This window comes from Oryx dammah, unplaced genomic scaffold, assembly GCF_014754425.2.
Source record: "Oryx dammah isolate SB20612 unplaced genomic scaffold, SCBI_Odam_1.1 HiC_scaffold_29, whole genome shotgun sequence".
In the NCBI taxonomy this organism is placed as follows: Eukaryota; Metazoa; Chordata; class Mammalia; order Artiodactyla; family Bovidae; genus Oryx; species Oryx dammah.
Window position 1 is genome coordinate 15,253,235 of NW_024070213.1, and position 21,647 is coordinate 15,274,881.

The 21,647-nt window shown below is 50.1% G+C and overlaps 1 protein-coding gene across 1 annotated transcript in view; it reads right to left on the minus strand.

Moving 5' to 3' along the window:
• Window positions 1-1,303: 1,303 nt before the first annotated feature.
• Window positions 1,304-21,647, minus strand: part of ANO2 (anoctamin 2) — a 337,093-nt gene continuing 316,749 nt past the window's right edge. The window contains exons 21-25 of the mRNA XM_040234945.1: window positions 19,906-20,058; window positions 19,470-19,522; window positions 16,394-16,575; window positions 4,229-4,334; window positions 1,304-2,182 (exon numbers count right to left, since the gene is read on the minus strand). Coding sequence (XP_040090879.1) covers window positions 1,910-2,182; window positions 4,229-4,334; window positions 16,394-16,575; window positions 19,470-19,522; window positions 19,906-20,058 — 767 coding nt within the window. The 3' untranslated portion in view covers window positions 1,304-1,909. The remainder of the gene's footprint in view (window positions 2,183-4,228; window positions 4,335-16,393; window positions 16,576-19,469; window positions 19,523-19,905; window positions 20,059-21,647) is intronic.

The following is a 21,647-nucleotide window of genomic DNA, read 5'->3' on the forward strand; positions in this document are numbered from 1 at the left end:
GCTGAGTTATCCACACTGGTCCACACTCTTTATGAGTGCCGTGCTGTGGGGAGTCTGCAGAACTGTACTTGTTAGAGTGGGAAAGGACGTAAACGGTACCCAGTTCAACCTCATTAACCAGCAAGCCTGCATCGCTGAAAACACACACTTCAGCTCATAGACTTAGAGAATAAACTCATGGTTGCCAGGTGGGGAGGATCGGGGGAAAGCATAGCTAGGGAGTTTGGACAGGACATGTACACACTGCTATATTAAAAAATGGATCACCAGCAAGGACCTACTATATAACACATGGAAGGAACTCTGCTCAATGTCAAGTGGCAGCCTGGATGGGAGGGGAGCTTGGGGGAGAATGGATACATGCATACAGTCGCTTTGCAGTCCACCTGAAACTATCGCAGCATTGTTAATCGGCTATATTCCACTATAAAATCAAAAGTTAAAGAAAACACACTGCAAGTAAAGGTCCAGCCTTCAGCGGCACAGGAAACGTGAGAGAGGAAGGTTACAGAGGGCTGGGGCAGTCCACCTCCCTTCCAGAGTATCCATGATAGATTCAGGTAAGAGTTTAGAGCTGCTGGATTCCTGTGTTGTAGACTATGCATGGATGGAAGAGTGTGTGTCAGGGAGAGTACCATTATTCTGGGAAGAACATGTTCCTAAAGTACAGAGGACTCCGACAAGGAGATAAAATGTTGAAAAAAGATGGTGGGCGTAAAAATCAAAGACTGGAAGACCAATCTAAAACTTCGGTGTGTCAAAGTAACCAACACCTGCCAGGAGGGTGTGACCTTCCTGACAGCTCCCACTGTGACTGAGTTGGACGCCGGCCACACTGACCTGCTGGGAACTGGGGCCAGGTCCCCAAGGAGGGACAGCACAGCTGGCTGTGGGCAGCGGGTGGGCAGAGGTATGTGAGAGGCCATGGTAAGTGATGTTGGCCTTTGCCTCCAACTGCACTTGAAAATCTCCCAGTAGCGTTAGCTGTGCAAGATGTTATCTCTGGACCCTTGTGGGTTCGTCGTTAATTCATACATAAAATGGCAAACCCCTCCTTCTGTGCCCTCTCTCCGTTTCCTGTCTCCCTTGTTCTATTTCACGTTTCTTATTAAGTCTGAAATGCTGCACATACATCAGCTCAGTCTGTCTCTCCCAGAATGTAGTTCCATACATTCTGTCTCTTCTCTTCTTCTGGATTGCTAGTCTGAAAACCATGCTTGCACACAGTAGGGCCTCCATAAATACCAGTGCAGAGTAAGCGAGAGAGAACCAAAGACAAGGAGATGCATCTTTATAAAGAATGTCTCAGTTTATTATTTTAAACCTGAACCTGCATAAAAGGATGGTTAGTTGCACTGAGCTCAAAGCATCCCCGGGACATGGACTGGAGACAAGCCCAGGGCTGGACCTTGGCTCCTCAGCTGGGTCCAGAGGTCATTGCCATCAGCCTGGGAGCTTCAGCTGCATCCACTGAGGCTGTGATGGTGACACAGAGGGTTTTCTCGGGGTGATGCTGCGAAGGGAAGTGAGATCACTTATGATGGGGTGGAAATAGAGCCTGGACTGTGCTGCTCACGGCCTGTGGCCACCGAAATGTGAGGAGGGGACCTGGGGAGAGGGCAGAGCATGGGGCAGGCTCAAGGTGCCTGGGACCCTGGGCTGGAGAGACCCAGTTCTTTCACCGATGGATGCAAAAGGGGGTACCAACCCCCCAAGGGATACAGCTCAAAAGAGGACCTAAAAGAAACCCAAGCCGAAGCTTCTGAGAAGCAGAATCACTCCCTTTCTCCTGCGCACTTCTTCCGCCTCCTTTCTTGAATCTCTGTCTTCACGACCCTGTGGAAGGACAGACACCCCACTGTGCAGGTGCACAGCCCTGTGCTGGTCTCTGCTGCCCCCGCGCCCCAGCTCACACGCTGGTGTGCTGGGACCCTGAGGACACACTGCTGCCTGGCTGGCTCTGGCCCGAGGGCGCCGGGCTGGCTGCTGGGCCCCTCCTGCTGCGGTGGCCGCTGCTCTGGCTCCTCTGGGCCGGCTCCTCCATCAGCTTGAGTTTCTCGTGCTCCTCTTTCAGGAAGAAGTCCACAAACAGGCTCTTCTCCCTCTTGATCTGGTCGCTGATGTCCGTGGGGATGTCAGGGATCATCCAGTCCACGAGGACACTCAGGAACATCACCAGGTTCTGGGAGAGTTGGGGGAGGGGTGAGAAGAGAGGCCCCAGCTGGAGGGTTCTGACCCCGGGTGGGTGGGGGGTGGTGATGACACAGACCCAGAACTGGGGACAGGGGGCTCTGGGTTCCTCTGGCTCCTCGGCTGATCTTAGCTATCAAATGAGCATCGTGGTCCCTTGGGATCCCCAGGAGAAAGTGGAGCAGTGACAGGGTCCCCCTCCCACGCCCGGCTGACAGCATTGTGTGTGGTGTGCGAAAGTCGCTCGGTCGTGTCCGACTCTTTGTGCCCCGTGGACTATACCATCCATGGAATTCTCCAGGCTAGAATACTGGAGTGAGTAGCCTTTCCCTTCTTAGCCATGCCTGCTTTGCCTCCTCCACGCCTCCTCTCTCTGTCTGCCCCCTACCCTCCATGTCTTGGTCTTGCCTCCAGGCCTCTGGCTCCAGAGCTTTAAATTTTATTTATTTATTTATTTTAATTGGAGGATAATTACTTTACAATATCGTGAAGGCCTCTGCCATACATCAACATGAATGGGCCATAGGAATACATGTGACCCCTCCCTCCTGAACTTCTCAGGAAGTGGCCTTATGGCTCCTCCGGGTCTCTCCCTGGACCAGTGGCCCCTGTCTTCCTCCCAGCTGGCCCTCTGGCCCACATATCAGAGGTGGGCCCTGTTCAACCATCACAGCATCTCCAGGCACAGAGCCTGCCTGGACCCTGCTTCCCGCCCGCCTTCATGGGTTCTGAGGTTGTGTACACACCTCTAACTGGCTCCTTTTTTCCCCTGGGAGGTCACGTCCCCTCCCCTAAGGTAGGATGAGACCCCCTCCCTCTTCCCGGGAGCATTTTCTACTTAAGAGGGTGACTATTTCCCACAGGCAGCTGTGGCGCACAGCCCAGTTCAGGGCCCCTCCCCGGGTACTCTGGTTCCCAGTCCTCCCCCGATCCACCCCCCAACCTCCAGCTGTGGCCTCGTTCTCCACCTGCCCATCTTTTGCTCACATGCCCCCCGCCCTGCTTAGACCCGAGGTCGGCGACAGTGCAGGAGACACCAGAGCCCTGCCCTCCCTCTTCCAGGCTCTAAATGTGCCCCCAGCTCGACCTTGAACCCACAAGGGCCCAGGGAAGACTTGGGAACCAAGGTTGTTCCCAGGGGCCCCTGGGCACCTCAGGGCATCTGGAGCTGCTGAGTCAAGTCCCACACTCGCCTCTTAAACCAAGTCCTCCCAGTGGAGTGGAAGCGACACCTGACTCACGGTGGTAAAGCGAGGTGGCTCCTGAGGGTGGGGGGCAGCGGGTGACAGGTGAGGAATCTCAGCACACACTGCCCCCTCTCCACCATCCCCCGGAGCAAGAGTGCTGCTTCTCCAGGTGAAGGACTAGCTGGGGGTGTTCCCCACCTCCTGGGCTGGGGTCCGGGTCAGGATACCTTAGAGCCCTCCAGGGACCCGCCTTTGGGGAATACAAAAGCCTGGGGTGGGAGTGATGGGTAAGGGATCTGGGCTGATACCCCAGCTCTGCTCCAAGGCTGGCAGTAGGAATGAGGGCCTCATGCCCAGAGAAACTTGGCGCCACAACTGTAGCTTCAGCTAGTCTGGGAGATAGGAATAGCCAGCTCAGGTTTGCTATTCAGCAGGGGCGCCTGGTGGGGCTCTGGGGGCCTTTCCCACCAGGGGTCTCAAACAATACAACAAAGAGGGGGCTGGGGGAAGCTGGAAGGAAGGGTTAGAACTGGAGCCCTTTCTTGAGCGCAGAGACCGGCGGGGGCCAGTGGGGTGGCTGCCTGTCTGCCTTCGGGTTGAGACTCTGCTCCCTCTGCTGTTCCCCTTTCCAGTCTGAGGTTTACGTGGGAATCCTTCTCCACCCTGCACATCACTCCACATCTGCCTCGCAACCTGACTCTGCCCTTTTCTGCTTCTGCGCATCCATGCATTCAGGAAAGCCCTCACCCAGCAGAGGGTCACAGAGCACCCTCAAAACCCGGATGCAGGGCTGTCTGGATCCCTGAGCCTAGATCCTAACCAGCTGTCCCTAACTTAGCTGAACAACTCACCTGGAAGATTATGACAAAAGCCAGACGTGCAGACAGAACGGCCCAGTACTGCTTGGAAAACTCGTATGGGTTTGGGGCCCACGGCGGCTCCCGGTAATCCTTAAACCTGCCCAGAGAGGAAGGCGATGTGAAGACTGGGAGGAGATGGAGGGAAGGGGGTACCTCTCTGGCTATCACCTCAAAAGTCAGAGCAGCAGGCAGGGCCTTGGCTCTTAGACCTAGGGAGTAGGGGACAGAGGTAAGGAACCCAGGGCCCAACCAACAACGTCCAAGAAAGCCCAAACTCCAAAAGAGCCAATGTTAGCCTAGAAGTGTCTTTCTCACTCTCTCCAACATCTCCAGAAGTTTCCTTTGGATTGTCCTTTGTGTGTGTGTGTGTGTGTGTGTGTGCGCGCGCGCGCACGCACACATGCATGTGTCTCTGAGTGTGCTCAGTCATGTCTGACTCTTCTGTGACCCTATGGACTGTAGCTCATTGGGCTTCTCTGTCCACGGAATTTTCCAGGCAAGAATACTGGAATGGGTTGCCATGAAGGATCCAGGAATCATGAGAGGAACTCAGGACAGGGGATCCATCTGGGATCCACTATCCTGGGAGCAGCAGGGAACCCACAGACACACAGCAGAGTGCTCTGAGGCCCAGGACTCAGTGAAGACGCAGAAGCCAGCAGAGCCCAGGGGGCCTCCCCAGCCTGGTCTGCTCTGGGACCCTGGCCATGAGAGGGGCTGGCCTCGCCTGACAGCTGATTCAGACAAAGCTGAAGGCTGAGTGGATGGGGGAGCAGTGGTAATGGTCACAGTTGGGCAGTAGCCCCCTCTTTTATCTGCCCATCTTGATCATCTGCCCACATTGTTTAAGGCTTCCCCAGTAACTCAGAGGTAAAGAATCTTCCTGCAGTGCTGGAGATGCAAAAGACACAGGTTCGACCGCTGGGTTGGGAAGCTCCCCTGGAGGAGGAATCGGCAACCCACTCCAGTATTCTTGCCTGGAAAATTCCATAGACAGAGGAGCCTGGTGGGCTATAGTCCATGGGGTTGCAAAGGGTCAAACACAGCTGAGCAACTGCACACACACACACACACACACACACACACAGTTTGAAAAACAAAATGTCAGTGCCTGCCTCAAGCTCAGACCATGGAGAGGTCTAGGGCTTGTCTGAGCTGTTGCCTTCCCCCCTCCCCCCGCTTCCCATCCTGAGATGACTCATGTTAAAAATGGCTTATTTTCTCAGAATCACTTTTTTTCTAAGCCTGGAAAAAATGGCAAGAGCTGGTACAGAAGATTTATGCTCCTTCATGGAACTGTTTTCTCCATGGAATTCAACAAATCTTCGATGCTCAGTGAAAGCAAAACAAGCCCTGGGCTGAAGCATGAGATGGGGTAGCATCAGGCCACCGGGGAGGTGCAGGGACACCGAGGAAGGCGGGGAAGGTTGGGGGCACCCAGAAGGAAAAACAAGCATATACTGAACATGTCCACCCCCAACAAGGAACTTTTCTGAAGCTTCTTCACTTGAGAACAAGATCCACGGGCAGGCATGGGTATCCCCATGTAACCCAGGAGGGAAGTGAGGCTCAGAGAAGTTCAATGCTTGGCCAGCCAGGGGTGGATTCAAGGTGAGAATCCCAGCCTGCCTGAATCCAGGCTTTCCTCCATTGTCAGGAAGCTCCTGGCCACTAGCTGCAGTTTGGGGTGGGGGACTCTGCTGCGGGTGCTCTCTGAACCCTTTGCTGTCCTGAATGAACCCACGGCTCTAAAAGACCCACACAGAAGCATGAGGGCTTTCAATGGTCCAAGAAGATCCCCTGCCAGGAGGGGAGAAGAGGAAAAAAGGAAGATGAAAAGAGATGCAGGCAAAAAGGCAGAAAAAGTCATAGCGGGAGAGTCAGCCACAGAGAGAGGCAAACGGAGAGGTGGAGGCTGAACGTTTGACTGGGGCTGGGCAAGAGGCCAGGAGCCGCCCCCTCCCACCCGGCTCCCCTCTTCCGACAGCTGATCACAGCTGTTGGGCTTGGTTTGACATCCGGATGAGAAGCAATGTTAACTGCAGCCCAGCAAAGCACCACAGGGTTCATCCTCGCCATCCATGGCTGAGGACAGAAACAAGACCAGCTCTAGACCACGCCCACTTGTGGGAGAGGGCGAGGGTGTGGCCAAGGGAATAAGGTCATCTTCAGTCAGTTCAGTTCAGTCGCTCAGTTGTGTCCAACTCTTTGCGACCCCATGAATCACAGCACGCCAGGCTTCCCTGTCCATCACCAACTCCCGGGGTTCACTCAAACTCATGTCCATTGAGTCGGTGATGCCCTCCAGCCATCTCATCCTCTGTCGTCCCCTTCTCCTCCTGCCCCCTCTCAGCATCAGAGTCTTTTCCAATGAGTCAACTCTGCATGAGGTGGCTAAAGTACTGGAGTTTCAGCTTCAGCATCATTCCTTCCAAAGAACACCCAGGGCTGATCTCCTTCAGAATGGACTGGTTGGATCTCCTTGCAGTCCAAGGGACTCTCAGGAGTCTTCTCCAACATCACAGTTCAAAAGCATCAATTCTTCGGTGCTTGGGTGGGGAAAAAGTCTCAGGCTTGCCCACCCTCCTGCTCTGCCCCTCAAATCCTAGGCAGACAGGAATCTGTCTTGCTTTTCTCAAGACCCCTGGAAGAGAGGTCCTGTACACCCCTGCCCCCCCACTTTTGACCATGGGGAAGATCCCCCAGGTCCAGTCTGATCCTGCCACTGCAATCGAAGTCACTCCCGCTTGTTTTCTAGCTGCATTGATGAAGGAACAGCTGCTCACTGACCTCAGTAAGACAGCCATCGCTCACCCCTCTCTCTTTCCAGTCTGCAAAGAATCCATAAATAATCTAATTCTGGTCCCACTTCTGCTACTAACTCACCACAGCGTTTGGAAATGTCACTTTACCCTCCCTGAGTGTCCAAAACATGTTTTGAATCTGGCAGGCACATCCATCTCATCAAGGGTCTGGGGAAAGATTAACACAGAGATCCGTCCAGAAAGCTCGACTCACAGTCCCGCTGTGCCAGTGGACTAAGGGTGCTTTGTCAGGAACTACAGGGCCAGCACTGCCCAGAAAAGAGCAGTGTGCAATTTAATGATTTGTGCATCTGTTCACATTTCTCTTTCCAAAGCTAACTTTAAATAAAAACTGTGACCTGGAGTAAGCAATGCATTTTACATTTATGCGCACATGCATATTTATCACAGAAATAAAAATCACACAGAACACACTCATCCTTGCTGTATCCCATGCTCTGATACTCTTTTATTCTCTGCTGTCCTCTCCTTTCTTAGTCTTTAAAATGCTGCTCATGATACACTAAGCCATTTCCCAACTGATGAACCATGATTCACAGTTTGAAGAACACTGATTCCAGTAAGCCTCTGCCACCAGGTAAATGATTGCTCATTTACATTCCAATATAAGTTCAGATTTCATAATTTAAAAATAATTCACCCTAAGAAGTCAAGTGGGTGCTGGAGAAGACACTTGAGAGTCCCTTGGACTGCAAGGAGATCAAACCAGTCAATATTAAAGGAAATCAATCCTGAATATTCATTAGAAGGACTGATGCTGAAGCTGAAACCAATACTTTGGCCACATGATGTGAAGAGCCGACTCACAGGAAAAGACCCTGATGCTAGAAAAGATTGAAGGCAAAAGGAGAAGAGGGTAGTAGAGGATGAGATGGTTGGGTGGCATCACTGACTCAATGGACATGAGTTTGAGTAAACTCTGGGAGATAGTGAAGAACAGGGAAGCCTGGAGTGCTGCAATCCATGGGGTCACAAAGAGTCAGACACGACTTAGCGGCTGAACAACAACAACAAAAGTTCAGATTTCAGAATTTAAAAAAAAAAATTCACCCTAAGAATTCAAGTGTATCAAATGTTTTCACTGAGTAATCAGAAGACACTAATTAAACAAAGAGATCACTAGTCTTAAGACTGCTGCTGCTAAGTCACTTCAGTCGTGTCCGACTCTATGCGACCCCATAGACAGCAGCCCACCAGGCTCCCCCGTCCCTGGGATTCTCCAGGCAAGAACACTGGAGTGGGTTGCCATTCCAGAAAAGACAGAGTGGCTATTGAACTTGATCGTGGCCAACCCAGTGACAGTGGGCTATTTCACTTCCAGCCCAGTGCAGAGAACAGCACTGGCAAAAGCATGGGGTGTCAGCAGGTGAAGCCTTGATCCCACCCGCACTGTTTCACTTCTCTGTCCTCCAGCAAGTTACCTAACGACCTGATGGCTGGGGTCCTCATCCAGGAAACATGGACGTTCCATCTCACAAAGCTGTAATGAAGACCACTCAGCACACTGCAGACATGTCAGAGGACCCGATACATCAGAGCTGTTCTTTCTCCTTTAACTGAAGGAGACTTAAGAAGAACACCTCTTCTGTTAAAAGAGGACGGAAAAGGTACGCCCTGCCCCCAGTTCCTCCTGGCTTTCCAGGAGCATGGCTTTCTGAGCCTGGCTCAGATGCCCTGAGTGTCCCGTGACACTGAGATGAACCAAACAGAGCTGATGCCTAACTGCAGGCAGCGTCTCTTGGGTTCTCAGTCCAGGTGAAGGCACGAAGCAGGCCAGCGTCAGGCTGATGGGCAGGAGAGCTTCTGTTCCGTTCCCATCCCTCAAATGCTTCCCAAAGCCATCCCCTTTCCCCTGGTTTTGAGAGCTCTGGGTCTCCCAAAGTCCCACTGGGTGGCCCAGCACTGGGAGAACCCCACGTGTGCTCACTTCCTGCATCTGCTGGCCGGGGCTGAAGCTCGGGGTTATAATTTTAGGAACACTTCCCAGATCTCACCCTCATCCCTTCAGTCTTCCTTTATTTTCTTTGAGCCTTCACTTCGAGTTTGAGAGTTCCCTAGAGTCTTTGTAATAAGGAGAGTCTTCCAATAATGAGACAACTAGAGTGTCTAAAACTGGACTGGAGCGGCTGGGCCCCCTACTAATTGTAAGAACCCGAGAAAGTTATTCCGTGTTTCTGGACCTCATCATTCTAACTTCACGGAGCCAACAAAATGTGCATCACTGGGCTGGGTACATAGAAGGTGTGCACGGGACAGCCTTCTCGACCCACCATGATCAAAGGAATGTGAGTACGTGTGTGTGTGTGTATTTATATTGAATGTCAGAGGAAAACACAGTCAGCAGTAAATGAGATGGCTCATATGAGTGTGATTTCTGGAGGCAGAAATGGACACAACAGTTTCTTCTGGGAGAGAATCACTGGGGTAGGGGCTGAGAAAAGAGTCTTTTCCTTTACATATACCTATACATACATATACATATATACGCACATACATCTGTAAAGAATGACTTTTATAACAAAAAAGTTCTTAATTGCAAAAGAAGGATGCAGGACTTCCTAGGGGTCCAGTGGTTAAGAATCCGCCTGCCAATGCAGGGGACACAGTTTCGATTCCTGGGCCAGGAAGATTCCCCATGCTGCGGGGCAACTAAGCCCATGCACCCACAACTACGGAGCCTGTGCTCTAGAGCCAGGAGCTGCGATTACTGAGCCCGCGTGCCACTCAGCACACTGCAGACGTGTCAGAGGACCCGATACATCAGAGCTGTTCTTTCTGCTTTAACTGAAGGTGACTTTAAGGCACTGCTTCGTGCCTTCACCTGGACTGAGAACCTGAGAGACGCTGCCTGCAGTTGGGCATCAGCTCTATTTGGTTCATCTCAGTGTCACGGGACACTCAGGGCATCTGAGCCAGGCTCAGAAAGCCATGCTCCTGGAAAGCCAGGAGGAACTGAGGGCAGGGGCATACTTGCTCTGTCCTCTTTTAACAGAGGCTCCTGGCTCAGATGCCCCCTTCCCATCCTTACTCACAGGGTGACCTTGACAGTGAACCTGCCACAGGTCATCAAAATACAGAATCACCGCAGCTGCTGACATAATAAACCAAGGGGCTGGTCCTCAGCATTCAGAAACGGCTTTCTTTGGCGGGGGCGGGGCACTCCCTGCAGCATGTGAGCTCTTAGCTTCCTGGCCAGGGATGGACACCATTCCCCCTGCAGCCCAAGTACTGCGTCCTAACCACTGCACCAGGGACGTCCTGGAAATGGCTTTTTTAAAATTATTATTTATTTTTAATGGAAGGACAACTGCTTTACAACATTGGCTTGATATCTGCCCTACGTCAACACGAAACAGCCATAGGTATACCTATGTCCCCTCCCTCTTGAACCTCCCTCCCACCTCCCACCCTATCCCACCTCTCTAGGTTGTTACAGAGCCCTGGTTTGAGTTCTCTGAGTCATACAGTAAATTCCCATTGGCTATCAATTTCCATACCGAAGTGTATATGTCTGCACACTGCTCTCTCCATCCTTCTCATCCTCTCCTTCCCCCACCCTGCCCTCACCCATAAGTCTGTCCTCCATGGCTATATCTCCATGCTGCCCTGCAAAATAGCTTCATCAGTACCATCTTTCTAGATTCCATACATATGTGAAACAGCTTTCTAATATGATCTTTTAGTTATTATACATCAGTTAGTGAATGCATTTCTCAAGCCCAAACAGTGGTATGTAAAAATAAAATTTAATAGTCCCAGTCCAATGGAAAGTAACGTCTTAATGCTGAACAAGATGGCACACAATATTTTCATACCACCCGAGCAGCTTACAAATGTCTTTAGAAATTTTCCCTTCAACAAGGGAAAAGAGCCCAGCCCACTAGGAACTAACCAGGCCCAAGTTGATCTAGTGGCTGATAAAGATAAGCAGAGGTACCCAGAAAGCTGGCTTTCCCTCTGGTCTCGGCCAGGAGCAGAGGAGATGCAGGCAGGCCCCAGAAGGAACTTGAAGGATCCTGGGACAGGAGAGAACTTGAATCCTATAGACAAGCCCACAGGCACCACCCAAGGATCCTGGTTCAGGATACTTAGCATCTCGAAACAGACCCAGTGGGTTGCCCAAGCCCTGGTGGGTTCCTTGAGCTCTGAGACCCCAGTCCCTGACCTGCTGACCTCTCTGCTCTCCTCCTGCTGAGCCAGAAGCCTGAGCCACCATCCAGCCTGTAGGACACAAGGGCACCTCGACCCTGTTAAATGGCCACTAAGCATGCCACAGACTGACGTCATGGGGCTGTCTATTGAGAGCCCTGCGTGGTCAGTTAAATGGCCGAGGCAGACATAGCTCCAAAAATGCTGAGAACGCATCTCGAATGGGCAGTTGGAGAGTTGTCCTTTTACTGCTATTTTTAAGATACCTCTATCCTTGGCGAGGCTGGCTGGAGCCCGAGACCTCAGTTTTATTTGACCACATTTATCTCCAGAGGTCATGAAAAACTAAGAATAAGAAGGGTCATTGAATTCCCAACACTATTTGCCAGAAAATCAGGGCAAATTTCATCTCCCACCACGGAAGCAGTTCTAAACGCTCGCTTTGGGGCTAGCTCTGACGTTGTCTGTGTGTCTGTTTCTCACAATTTCACTTTCTCTCCATCCTCATTTTTTCATTTCTCTTTCTGACAGCCACTGACAAATCCTGGCTTACAAGGACATCAGTAATTTATGTCTCTACTTCCTAAATTTCCAGAGACTTTGGCAAGCCAGCCAGGACCCCATGGCAGGCAGTGAGCAGGACCTACCTGGGGTGAGTACAGATCTCCAACAGCACTCCTCATTCTAGAAAAGGCAGCCCACATGGTATACCCGTTTGGGATGGTGTGTGTCTAAATGATATGCTGACCTTGCTCTCCAGGCATCTGTTTTACACTTCAGAGCAGGGGTTGAAGTCGCTCAGTCGTGTCCAACTCTTTGTGACCCCATGGACGTAGCCTACCAGGCTCCTCTGTCCATGGGATTTTCCAGGCAATAGTACTGGAGTGGATTGCCATTTCCTTCTCCAGGGGATCTTCCCGACCCAGGGTTCGAACCCAGGTCTCCTTCATTGTAGACAAACGCTTTACCATCTGAGCCACTGCTTCTCTTCACAGCACAGTCAGAGATGACACCGGTGAGAAGTCCCTTCGATCCCCACAGCAGCTCCCGGTGCCGTAAGAGGAGTCCACACACCTGGTCTCTCTCTCCTAGTTCAACCCCATTATTCCATCTCTGACCACTGAGCCAATCCAGCCCCTCTGCGTGAGACACCCTGTCCTCCCTGGACCCCCCACACCACCTGATAACCCCTTCCTGCCCATCACTGCTCCTCCAACCCTGCTCACCACCCAGGCGGCCTTGGTCCCTCCTGAGAGAGAGCAGATTCAACAGGATTCTCCCTCTGGCCACTTCTGCACGGGACACTGAAGTCTGGGTTAGGTGCATGGCCTCTTCCTTCAGGGCTAGGAGAGTGTCCTGCAGTCTCTCAATTGCAATCACAGAAGCTCAATTCTCATTGCTTACTCATCTCATTCATCTAGACTCCTTGAGGGAGGCACCGTCTTGTTCCCTATTATATGACTGATGCCAAGCCTATCATAACGCCTCAAAAACAGGTGCACAGTGAGGACTTCCCTAGTGGTCTGGTAGTTAAGAATCCACCTGCCAATGCAGGGGACTTTTGCAAGACTTCTGCTGATATGGATTTGAGCCCTGGTCCTGGAAGATCCCACATGCTATTCAGCAACTAAGCCCGTGTGCCACCGTTATTGAGCCCACATACCACAGTGACCGAAGTCCGTGTACCTACAGCCTATGCCCCACAATGAAAAGGAGCACCCACTCCCCGCAACTAGAGAAAGCCCATGCGCAGCAATGAAGACCCAGCACAGCCAAAAACAAATAAATAAAGTATTTTTAAAAATAGGTGTACAATGATCCTATGATCCTGGTTGGTACGGAGTAAGATCAAACCAAACTCTTTGAGTTCAATCTATTTTCTGCAGGTACGTTTTCTTGATAGAAATGTAGAATTCACTTCCTACACACACAGCTAGTTTTAATTCCGCCACTCTATGGACCACACACAAGCCACGGTCCCCTCTACTTTCAGCGGAGAGAAGAGTTATCAGGGAAGAGTTATCAGGGCTTTAGGGCTGCCAGTCCAGTGACTCTGACAGTGGACACAGCAAAGCTCAATGCCATTCAGGTGTGCTAATACTGCCTGGTCCCCTGGGCACCTGCTGTTTTGGCTGAGCTTCATCTGTCCATCGTGACTTCAGGTCTCAGAGGAGGAGGGAATGACCCCCTAATCTGAGACCATGCACTTTCAGTTCAGTTCAGTCGCTCAGTCGTGTCCGACTCTTTGCGACCCCATGAATCGCAGCACGCCAGGCCTCCCTGTCCATCACCATCTCCCAGAGTTCACTCAGACTCACGTCCATCGAGTCCATGATGCCATCCAGCCATCTCATCCTGGGTCGTCCCCTTCACCATGCACTTTAGATGGAGATAATTTCACCTCCCACTCCCAAGCCCCACAGTGCCAAAGACCACGGAAAGCATCACATTCTTCTGGCTGCAGGGATTGGTTCTGGATAGGAAGCATGCGCTGATCCCAGCCAACAAGCTGCAGCAAGACTTTTGCTGATATGGTTGGGAAAGAGGTAGAAGGCTTGTTTCCCACTGGATGTGGACCCAGTATAGTACTGGTCCGTAGTTTTCTTGAAACTACAGTCACCATCGACTACAGTAGAGTTGGAAGATAGAGCAAGATTTGGTTTGGGCAGATTGAATCAAGTCTACTCAACTAAAACTACCCTCAACTTTCAATATGGAGGCATTTAAGTCCCTTCGTGTTTAAGCCAGTTCAATCCATTGAAAATATATTCAGAGGGTCACTGGAAGATCTGATAATCAAGGGCAAGGTCCCTATGGATAGACCTTCCAGACCAACTTCTAGAAGGTTTATATGCTTCTAGACCAACCAAAGGAGCAGTGTTAGCCTTGGCTTCCCCAGGCAACAAGTCACACTTGTGCTGTTCGTGGCTGCAAGTAGGGGTTGAGGCTTGCACTCTTGAACAAATGTCAGTCTTACTTCAGGATCTGTCACTGGAAACCTCTTAGAAAGTTGAAGACTTTTCTAGGATCACAGAGGTTTCTGCTGGCTCCTCTGGTTGCTGAGCATGGGCTCTAGGGAGTGTGGGCTCAGTAGCTGTAGTTGTGGCTCACACGCTCTAGAGCACAGGCTCAGCAGTTGTGGCTTAGATGCCCTGTGGCATATGGGATCTTAGTTCCTGAACCAGAGATCCAAACTGTGTCCCCCGCACTGGCAGGTGGATTCTTAACCACTGGACTACCAGGGAAGTCCCCGTGTTCTATTTGTTTAAATACAAGAGGCATGATCTTGGATCGAGTCCTCCAGGGACCATCACTTAACCAAGGTACAAAAGGGTTAGAGAATTTATTCCCCCCTGCTTTTCTCTCTTTCTTTGCCCTTCTCGGGTAAGTAGTGGAGAGTTCTCTGTTTCTCAGCTTCAGAGATCCCTGTGCTGACAGACTGCAATCATGACTCTAACCTGGTCCTCTTGGGAATTCCAGCTACTCTCTCCAGGAGTTAGATGGAAATTCCCCTCTTAGATTTCTTACCATCATTTTACATGCAACATGACTGGGACCAAATTCATCACATGGATGGTAAAATCAGATTCTCTTAGCATCTTCCCCATCCCTGTCAACGGACCCACAATTTCCCAGTCTTCTGACGTCAGCCCAAACTTCAGAATCATCCTGATTCAGGCTCTCTTTCAGGCCTCTGGTCCCCAGCTTTGTAAGGTACAACATTAAGTAGCTCATCTTCTCCCCCACTCCGAATTTCTTCCACATTCCCATTCCAGGCCTTCCATGGCTCATGTCTGAATGGTCTAGCACCTCAGCAGCTCTCCTTGAGTTCCCTCAATTCTAACCCATCTTCCACTCTGAGACCAAATTAATTTTCCTAAGCCTACATTTTATCCTGTAACTACCTGGTCCTACAAAAGTCCATAACTTCCTACTGCATCACATTAAAATTCCTATAAGATTTCAAGGTTTCTTAGTATCTACTTCATCCTACCTATTCAAGTCCAACAGCACTTTGGCTTACACTACCCAAGGAGTTGCTCTATATATTGTATTTCCTATATATTCCCTATGTTTATCTCCCAAACACTCTCCTCGCAGACTCTACCAGCTAGCCCCTAAGCATTTATCGAATACCCCAGGTTCATCCCCACCCCCATGACCTGGCTCGTGCTGACTCCACACCAATGATATGCTTTTTGCCCTACATACTCTTCATGGCTCCTCCAAGAAGCCTACCCTTTCCATTCCAGTTTCTACCATTCTCCCTCTCCTCCAAACACCCATGAGGCTCATGGTCTGTAAGTAAGTAAGTAAGTGAAGTCGCTCAGTCGTGTCCGACTCTTTGTGACACCATGAACTGTAGCCTACCGGGCTCTTCTGTTCATGGGATTTTCCAGGCAATAGTACTGGAGTGGATTGCCATTTCCTTCTCCAGCGGATCTTCCTGACCCAGGGATCGAAGCCGGGTCTCCCATGTTGTAGACAGACGCTTTACCGTCTGAGCCACCAGGGAAGTCCACGGTCTGTACTAGACAAAATCACTGAACAATGTGCAATGTCCTAGAGAGTTCTGTTTCCTTCCCAACCAGACCATAAACCAGACCTTCCCTTGATGGTGAGAATGAACCTATATACCTTTCCGTCTGCTCCACAGTGTCTAGCAAAAGGCACTCAACAAATGTTGGTTGATTCATTTAGAGAACAAGCTTATGGTTGCCAGGGGCAAGGATAGAGGGAAGGAATAGTCAGAGAGTTTGGGATGGACATGGACACACTGTTATATTTTAAAATGGATCACCAGCAAGGGCCTACTGTATGGCACAAGGAACTCTGCTCAATGTTATGTGGCAGCCTGGATGGGAAAGGAGTCTGGGGAGAATGGATATGTGTATATGTATGGCTAAATCTCTCTGCCATCCATCTGAAACTATCATGGCATTGTTAATCATCTATACCCCAAAACAAAATTAAAAGTTAAGAAAAATAAAGTGTTGAAACCTTCCAGTTAAAAAAAATATATTGGTTGATTCATTGAAATTCATTTCTTGGGATCTGGGGTCTGGGGGTAGGAGACAGAGGCTAAGGAGAAGGATAATGATACAATTCTAGGTCATCCGGAGAGTTACTTGGACTTGCCGCTTCCAGTCCTCCACGGCCCTCTTGCTCCCAATCACCTTACCTGCAGAACTGAACCTCCTGCTCAAACTGGGAGTTCTCGGGCTGCGTTCCCTCCTTCAGCTGGCTGACGTTGAAAAAGGAGAGGGTGTGGTTGACAAAGCCGTGCAGAGTCCCATTGTGACTGTAGGAGTACTGATACACCAGGCGGGGGATGAAGTCAGAGGTGATGGCGATGACAAAAGCCTGGGGGCAGAACCACAAGCACCTGAGGATCGGTCAGGACGGACACCTTCCAGGCGGCACAGGTCCATCTGGCCAAGAGACCGCCCCCCTCCTGGGCTCCCCATCCAGAGGTGCTGCTCTGACTAACAGAATCCTCGTCCCTGAGCTCATGTTGCTGACCTACCTGGCTTTTCCATCTTTGACACGTGGAAGGAAACCACTGGCTCTCAAGAGAGTGAATTACGACCACCGAAGAAAAGGATGCTAAGCCAGTTTGGACCATTTGGAGAGGGAGGGCATAAACATCTCTGAGATATTTGAACTGATGCTGGCATTGGCCACACCAAAGAGGAGTGGATGGGGTTTTCCTGGTGGCTCAGTGGTAAAGAATCTGCCTGCCAATGCAGGAGACATGGGTTCAATTCCTGGTCCAGGAAGCTCCCACATGTTGCACAGCAACTAAGCCCGTGCGCCACATCTATTGAGCCTGGGCTCTGGAGCCCAGAAGCTGCAACCACTGAGCTCACATGCAGCCACTCCTGAAGCCTGAGCACCCTAGAGCCCATGTTCCGCGACAAGAGAAGCCACTGCGATGAGAAGCCCAGGCACCACAACTAGAGAGTAGCCACCACTTGCAACTACAGAAAAGCCCAGGCAGAACCAAAGACCCAGCACATTTGAACATAAATAAATCAATAAAACTATTTTTCAAAAAAAGGAATGGAAGACTTTCTGAGAAAATTGTCAATAGTAATGAGTGTGTGCGTGCTAAGTCGCTTCAGTCGTGTCTGACTCTTTGCGACCCTATGGACTGTAGCCCGCCAGGCTCCTTTGTCCATGGGATTCTCCAGGCAAGACTACTGGAATGGGTTGCCATGCCCTCCTGCAGGGGATCTTCCCAAGCCAGGGATCAAAAGTGCGTCTCTTATATCTCCCCTACATTGGCAAGCGGGTTCTTTACCACTAGTGCCACCTGGGAAGTCCAGAGGGCCACTTAAATGTGACGGGCAAGGACATCGAATGGTACACTTGCCCCTGAGTGACACCAGAAAGCCAGGAACACTGCGGCTATGGTTCCACAGGGAGCCTGCTTCCCCACTGTCTCCCAGCGCCTTTTATCCTGTCACATGATGGAAGTCACTCTCATCCATTTTGCTTAGAAAAAGACACCAAGGGAGAGGAGTAGGTCTTGCTGGATGAAACGCACACACCCAACCTCACCCCGGGTGTATCCAAGTCCTCTATAAATGTCTGCGGAGCAAGCCAAATGACAAACGAATGATTGCCTGTTTAAATGCAGGAGGACTTTCTGCAAAGAAAATCTTAAATCTTTTTGGCAGGTGTTTATACTGTCCCCGGCACCAACAATTAAAGCTCTTTCAAAAAATGCAGTTTAGGCATTGTTTCCTAAATGTATACGTGAGTGTGCGGGGCCATAGCCATATGTGACAGTGAGAAACATACTTCTAATAATCACAGCTGCAATTAACAGAGCATGGACCAGACATACCTTCATCATCTCTATTAATTTCTAGAATGATATGATTTGCTGAGACTCTCATCTGCCCCCATTTTTTAACAAATAAGAAGTAAGGGCAGGGAAGTAACGCCTCTATCATTCTGTTGTCTAGCTGAAAAGTGCTTGGTACTCAAGGGCTTTTTCCCAGAAGCATGCGTGCTCAGTCGTGTCCGACTCTTTGTGACCCCATGGACTGTAGCCCACCTAGGCTCCTCTGGCCATGGAATTCTCCAGGCAAGAATACTGGAGTGGGTTGCCATTCCCTTGTCCAGGGGATCTTCCCAACCCAGGGGTTGAACCTGCATCTCTTGCATCTCCTGCCTTGGCAGGCAGATTCTTTACCACTGAGCCACCTGGGAAGCCACTAGCACTAGCAACTACTTCTTCTCTAGAAGCCTCAACTCCAAAGCAGCTATTGATCTATTTTCCAAACGGCGCCTGATTTCTCAGCCTTGAGACCTGCACTTCCTACATCAAACATCCCGTGTGTGACAGGCTGATCCTCTCTGCCTCTCTGCACACCTCATGTCACTTTATGCGTCCTTAGTGGGGAGCCCGGGCAGAGTCAGTGTTTCTCCCCCCAGGGAACAGGGGCCGTAACTTTCTTGCTGTGCGCTGAGCTGACTGATCTGGTCTTAGGAGATGGAAGTGGAGACCCTGCCTGGCCACCGTCTGTAAGGAATGCAGACGCCAAAAGAGCTGTTTGTTGGCTTGGGTCCAGCAGGATTTCCTCTGAAACCTGGACACGTCTGGCAAGGCAGTTAAGGAGGTCAGAGCAGGCAGGACCCCTCTTCTTCCATGTCCTATCTTAAGCAAGCAGTGCCAGAGTCCACAGGGATAATTAAGACTTCACACTGACAACTCGGAGGAACGGTAATTAGGAACTGCAGCCTGGGCGATGCTCCAGGTATTGTTCAGCTCCAGAGTAGAGAAAGAAAGGGAAGAGATGGATAGATATGGGGAATTCTTTCCTCGTGACTCTTGGCTCTGAAGAAAGATCTGATCTGGATTCTTAAGGCCAAGGTACGCATTCTGGTGGGTAATTACCTTTCTTTCTCTTAGTGAAATGAACGACAAAGCTGCAGAGCTCTGGCGACAGCCTGATGCGTAAGAAGCGTGTACTCGCTATTAACTAGAGGGGCTAAATGGCAACCCACTTAAGTATTCTTCCCTGGGAAATACCATGAACAGAGGAACCTGGCGGGCTACAGTCCATGGAGTCACAAAGAGTCAGACGCGACTTAGCAACTAAACAGTAAGAACAACAACTGTATTAATTAGAGCTCCAAATGGAAGAAGCTGGGAGGTAACAGAACTGGTTTCCTGCCCTGAAGACCTCAGCTCCCCCGGAAGGCCCTTCCCACAGAGAAAAGGTGTCAGGAACGCAAGCACTTACGTTGATGATAACAGAGAATTTGCCGATGCCAGAGAGGATATCAAACCAGATCCCTGTTAAGACAGAAAGAGAAGGGCGTCTGGCTCCCTCCCGCCCCCAGCCCAGTGATGACAAGGCTGCAGCCAGAGTGACGCTTTGCAGGCAAGTTACCAGCGGAGCTCTGCCGGGGCCCCCAGAGATGGGCTTGTCTGGAAAGGCTTAGGGGCAGCCCTGTCTGCAAACCCGGGGGCCAGTGTGTGTATGTGTGTGTGAATCATCTGACCTCCCAGCACCTGAGAAGAAGAGGATGAGGGGGCTCAGAGGGGCTGATGAAGCAAGAGATGTCCCAGCATCCTGGATGCCTGACACAGTGGGAGGAAGGCGGCCTGGGAGATAGGGGGAGGGTCGGAGGGAGGGGATGGGGAGGAGCGGCATGGCCTCCGGGCAGCAGACATACCGATATCCTTGGTCCTCACAGCATCTGGCCGTCTCAGCTCTGTAACGAACTTCTTTGCATCCAGGCGCACTTCAATGACGTTGTTGAGGAGGGCGAACACAGGTGCCAGAGGAAAGGAGGCCACGAAGAGGGTTACAAAGCCAAACTGGATGACTACGAGAGAGCACGGCACGAGAGGCAGCGGGGGTTAGGTGGATTTTGCCCGGCAGCCCTGGCCTCTGTCTCTTCTGACCCGGATCTCTTGTCCTCCTTGGGCTCAGACTCCCTTTCTGGTGTGCCCCACAGCGGGGGTGTCTCAGCACCTGCAGGCCTAGGGGTCAGTGCTATCACTTGGGTGCAAAGCTCTGTTTAGGTGAGAAGACATGAGAAAAGGAAAAATCTCGACTCGTTCCTTTCCATCACCTTGTATCTCCAGTCACTAATTCTGCTCATTGAACTCAGAGGTTAACAAACTTCTTCAGCAAAGGTCTAGATAGTCAATGTTTTTTTTTTTTTTTTAATGGAACTTTGGTTGATTTACAATATGGTAGTTTAGTAGCTCAGTCGTGTCCGACTCTTGCAACCCCGTGGACTGTAGCCCGCCAGGCTCCTCTGTCCATGGGATTCTCCAGGCAAGAATATTGGAGCGGATTGCCATTTCCTTCTCCAGAGGATCTTCCTGACCCAGGAATCAAACCCAGGTCTCGTGCATTGCAGGCAGATTCTTTACCATTATAGATTATTACAAGATGTTTAATAGAGTTCCCTGTGCTCTACAGGAAGATCCTGTTAGTTATCTATTTTATATATAGCAGTTTGTACCTGCTAATCCCAAACTCCTAATTTACTCCTCCCCTGACACTCTCCCCTTTGATAAGTTTCTATGTCTGAGAGTCTGTTTCAGTTTTGTAAACAAGTTCATTTGTATCATTTATTTAAGTGTTTTTTGATGTGGACCATTTAAAAAAATCTTTACTGGATTTGTTACAATATTGGTTCTGTTTATGTTTTGGTTTTTTGGCTGCAAGGCATGTGGAATTTTAGTTTCCCCACCAGGGATCAAACCTCCCCCTGGACCTGCATTGGAAGGTGAAGTTTTAACCACACTGGACTACCAGGGGAGTCCCTGTATTACTTTTTAGATTTGACGTATGAGATATATAATATTTGCTTTCTCTGGCTGATTCACTTCACTTAGTACGATCATCTCGAGGTCCATCTATGGCGCTGCCAGTGGCAATATTGCATGCTTTTTTATGGCTGAGCAGATAGCAACTATTTGTGTATGGTCTGGTCATATAACTTAACTCTGCCTCTGCAGAGTGAAACAGCTAGAGCCAAACATGGACCGACAGCATTGGTTATGTTCCAATATAACTTTATTTACAAAAGCGGTAAATAAAGTGGGCTGGATTCATTTGCTGACCCTTGATGTAACTTGAAAACAATGTCCTACTGTAGCACAGGAAACTATATTCAATTTACCGTCATAAGTTATGATGGGAAAATATGAAAAACAATATATATTTTTTATTTATATATAAAACTGAATCACTGTGCTGTACAGCAGAAATTAACACAAAGTTATATATCAACTACACTTCAATAAAGTAAACTTTTAAAAAATCTCCCAAAGTTGGCCACTTCTTGCCCTATCTGTAGTCACTGCCTTATTTAGAAAGTAGATTCATTCATCACATGTGTACTGAGAGCTCATTAAATGTCAGGCATGGTGCCAAGTATTTAAGGAGGCAAAGATCTGG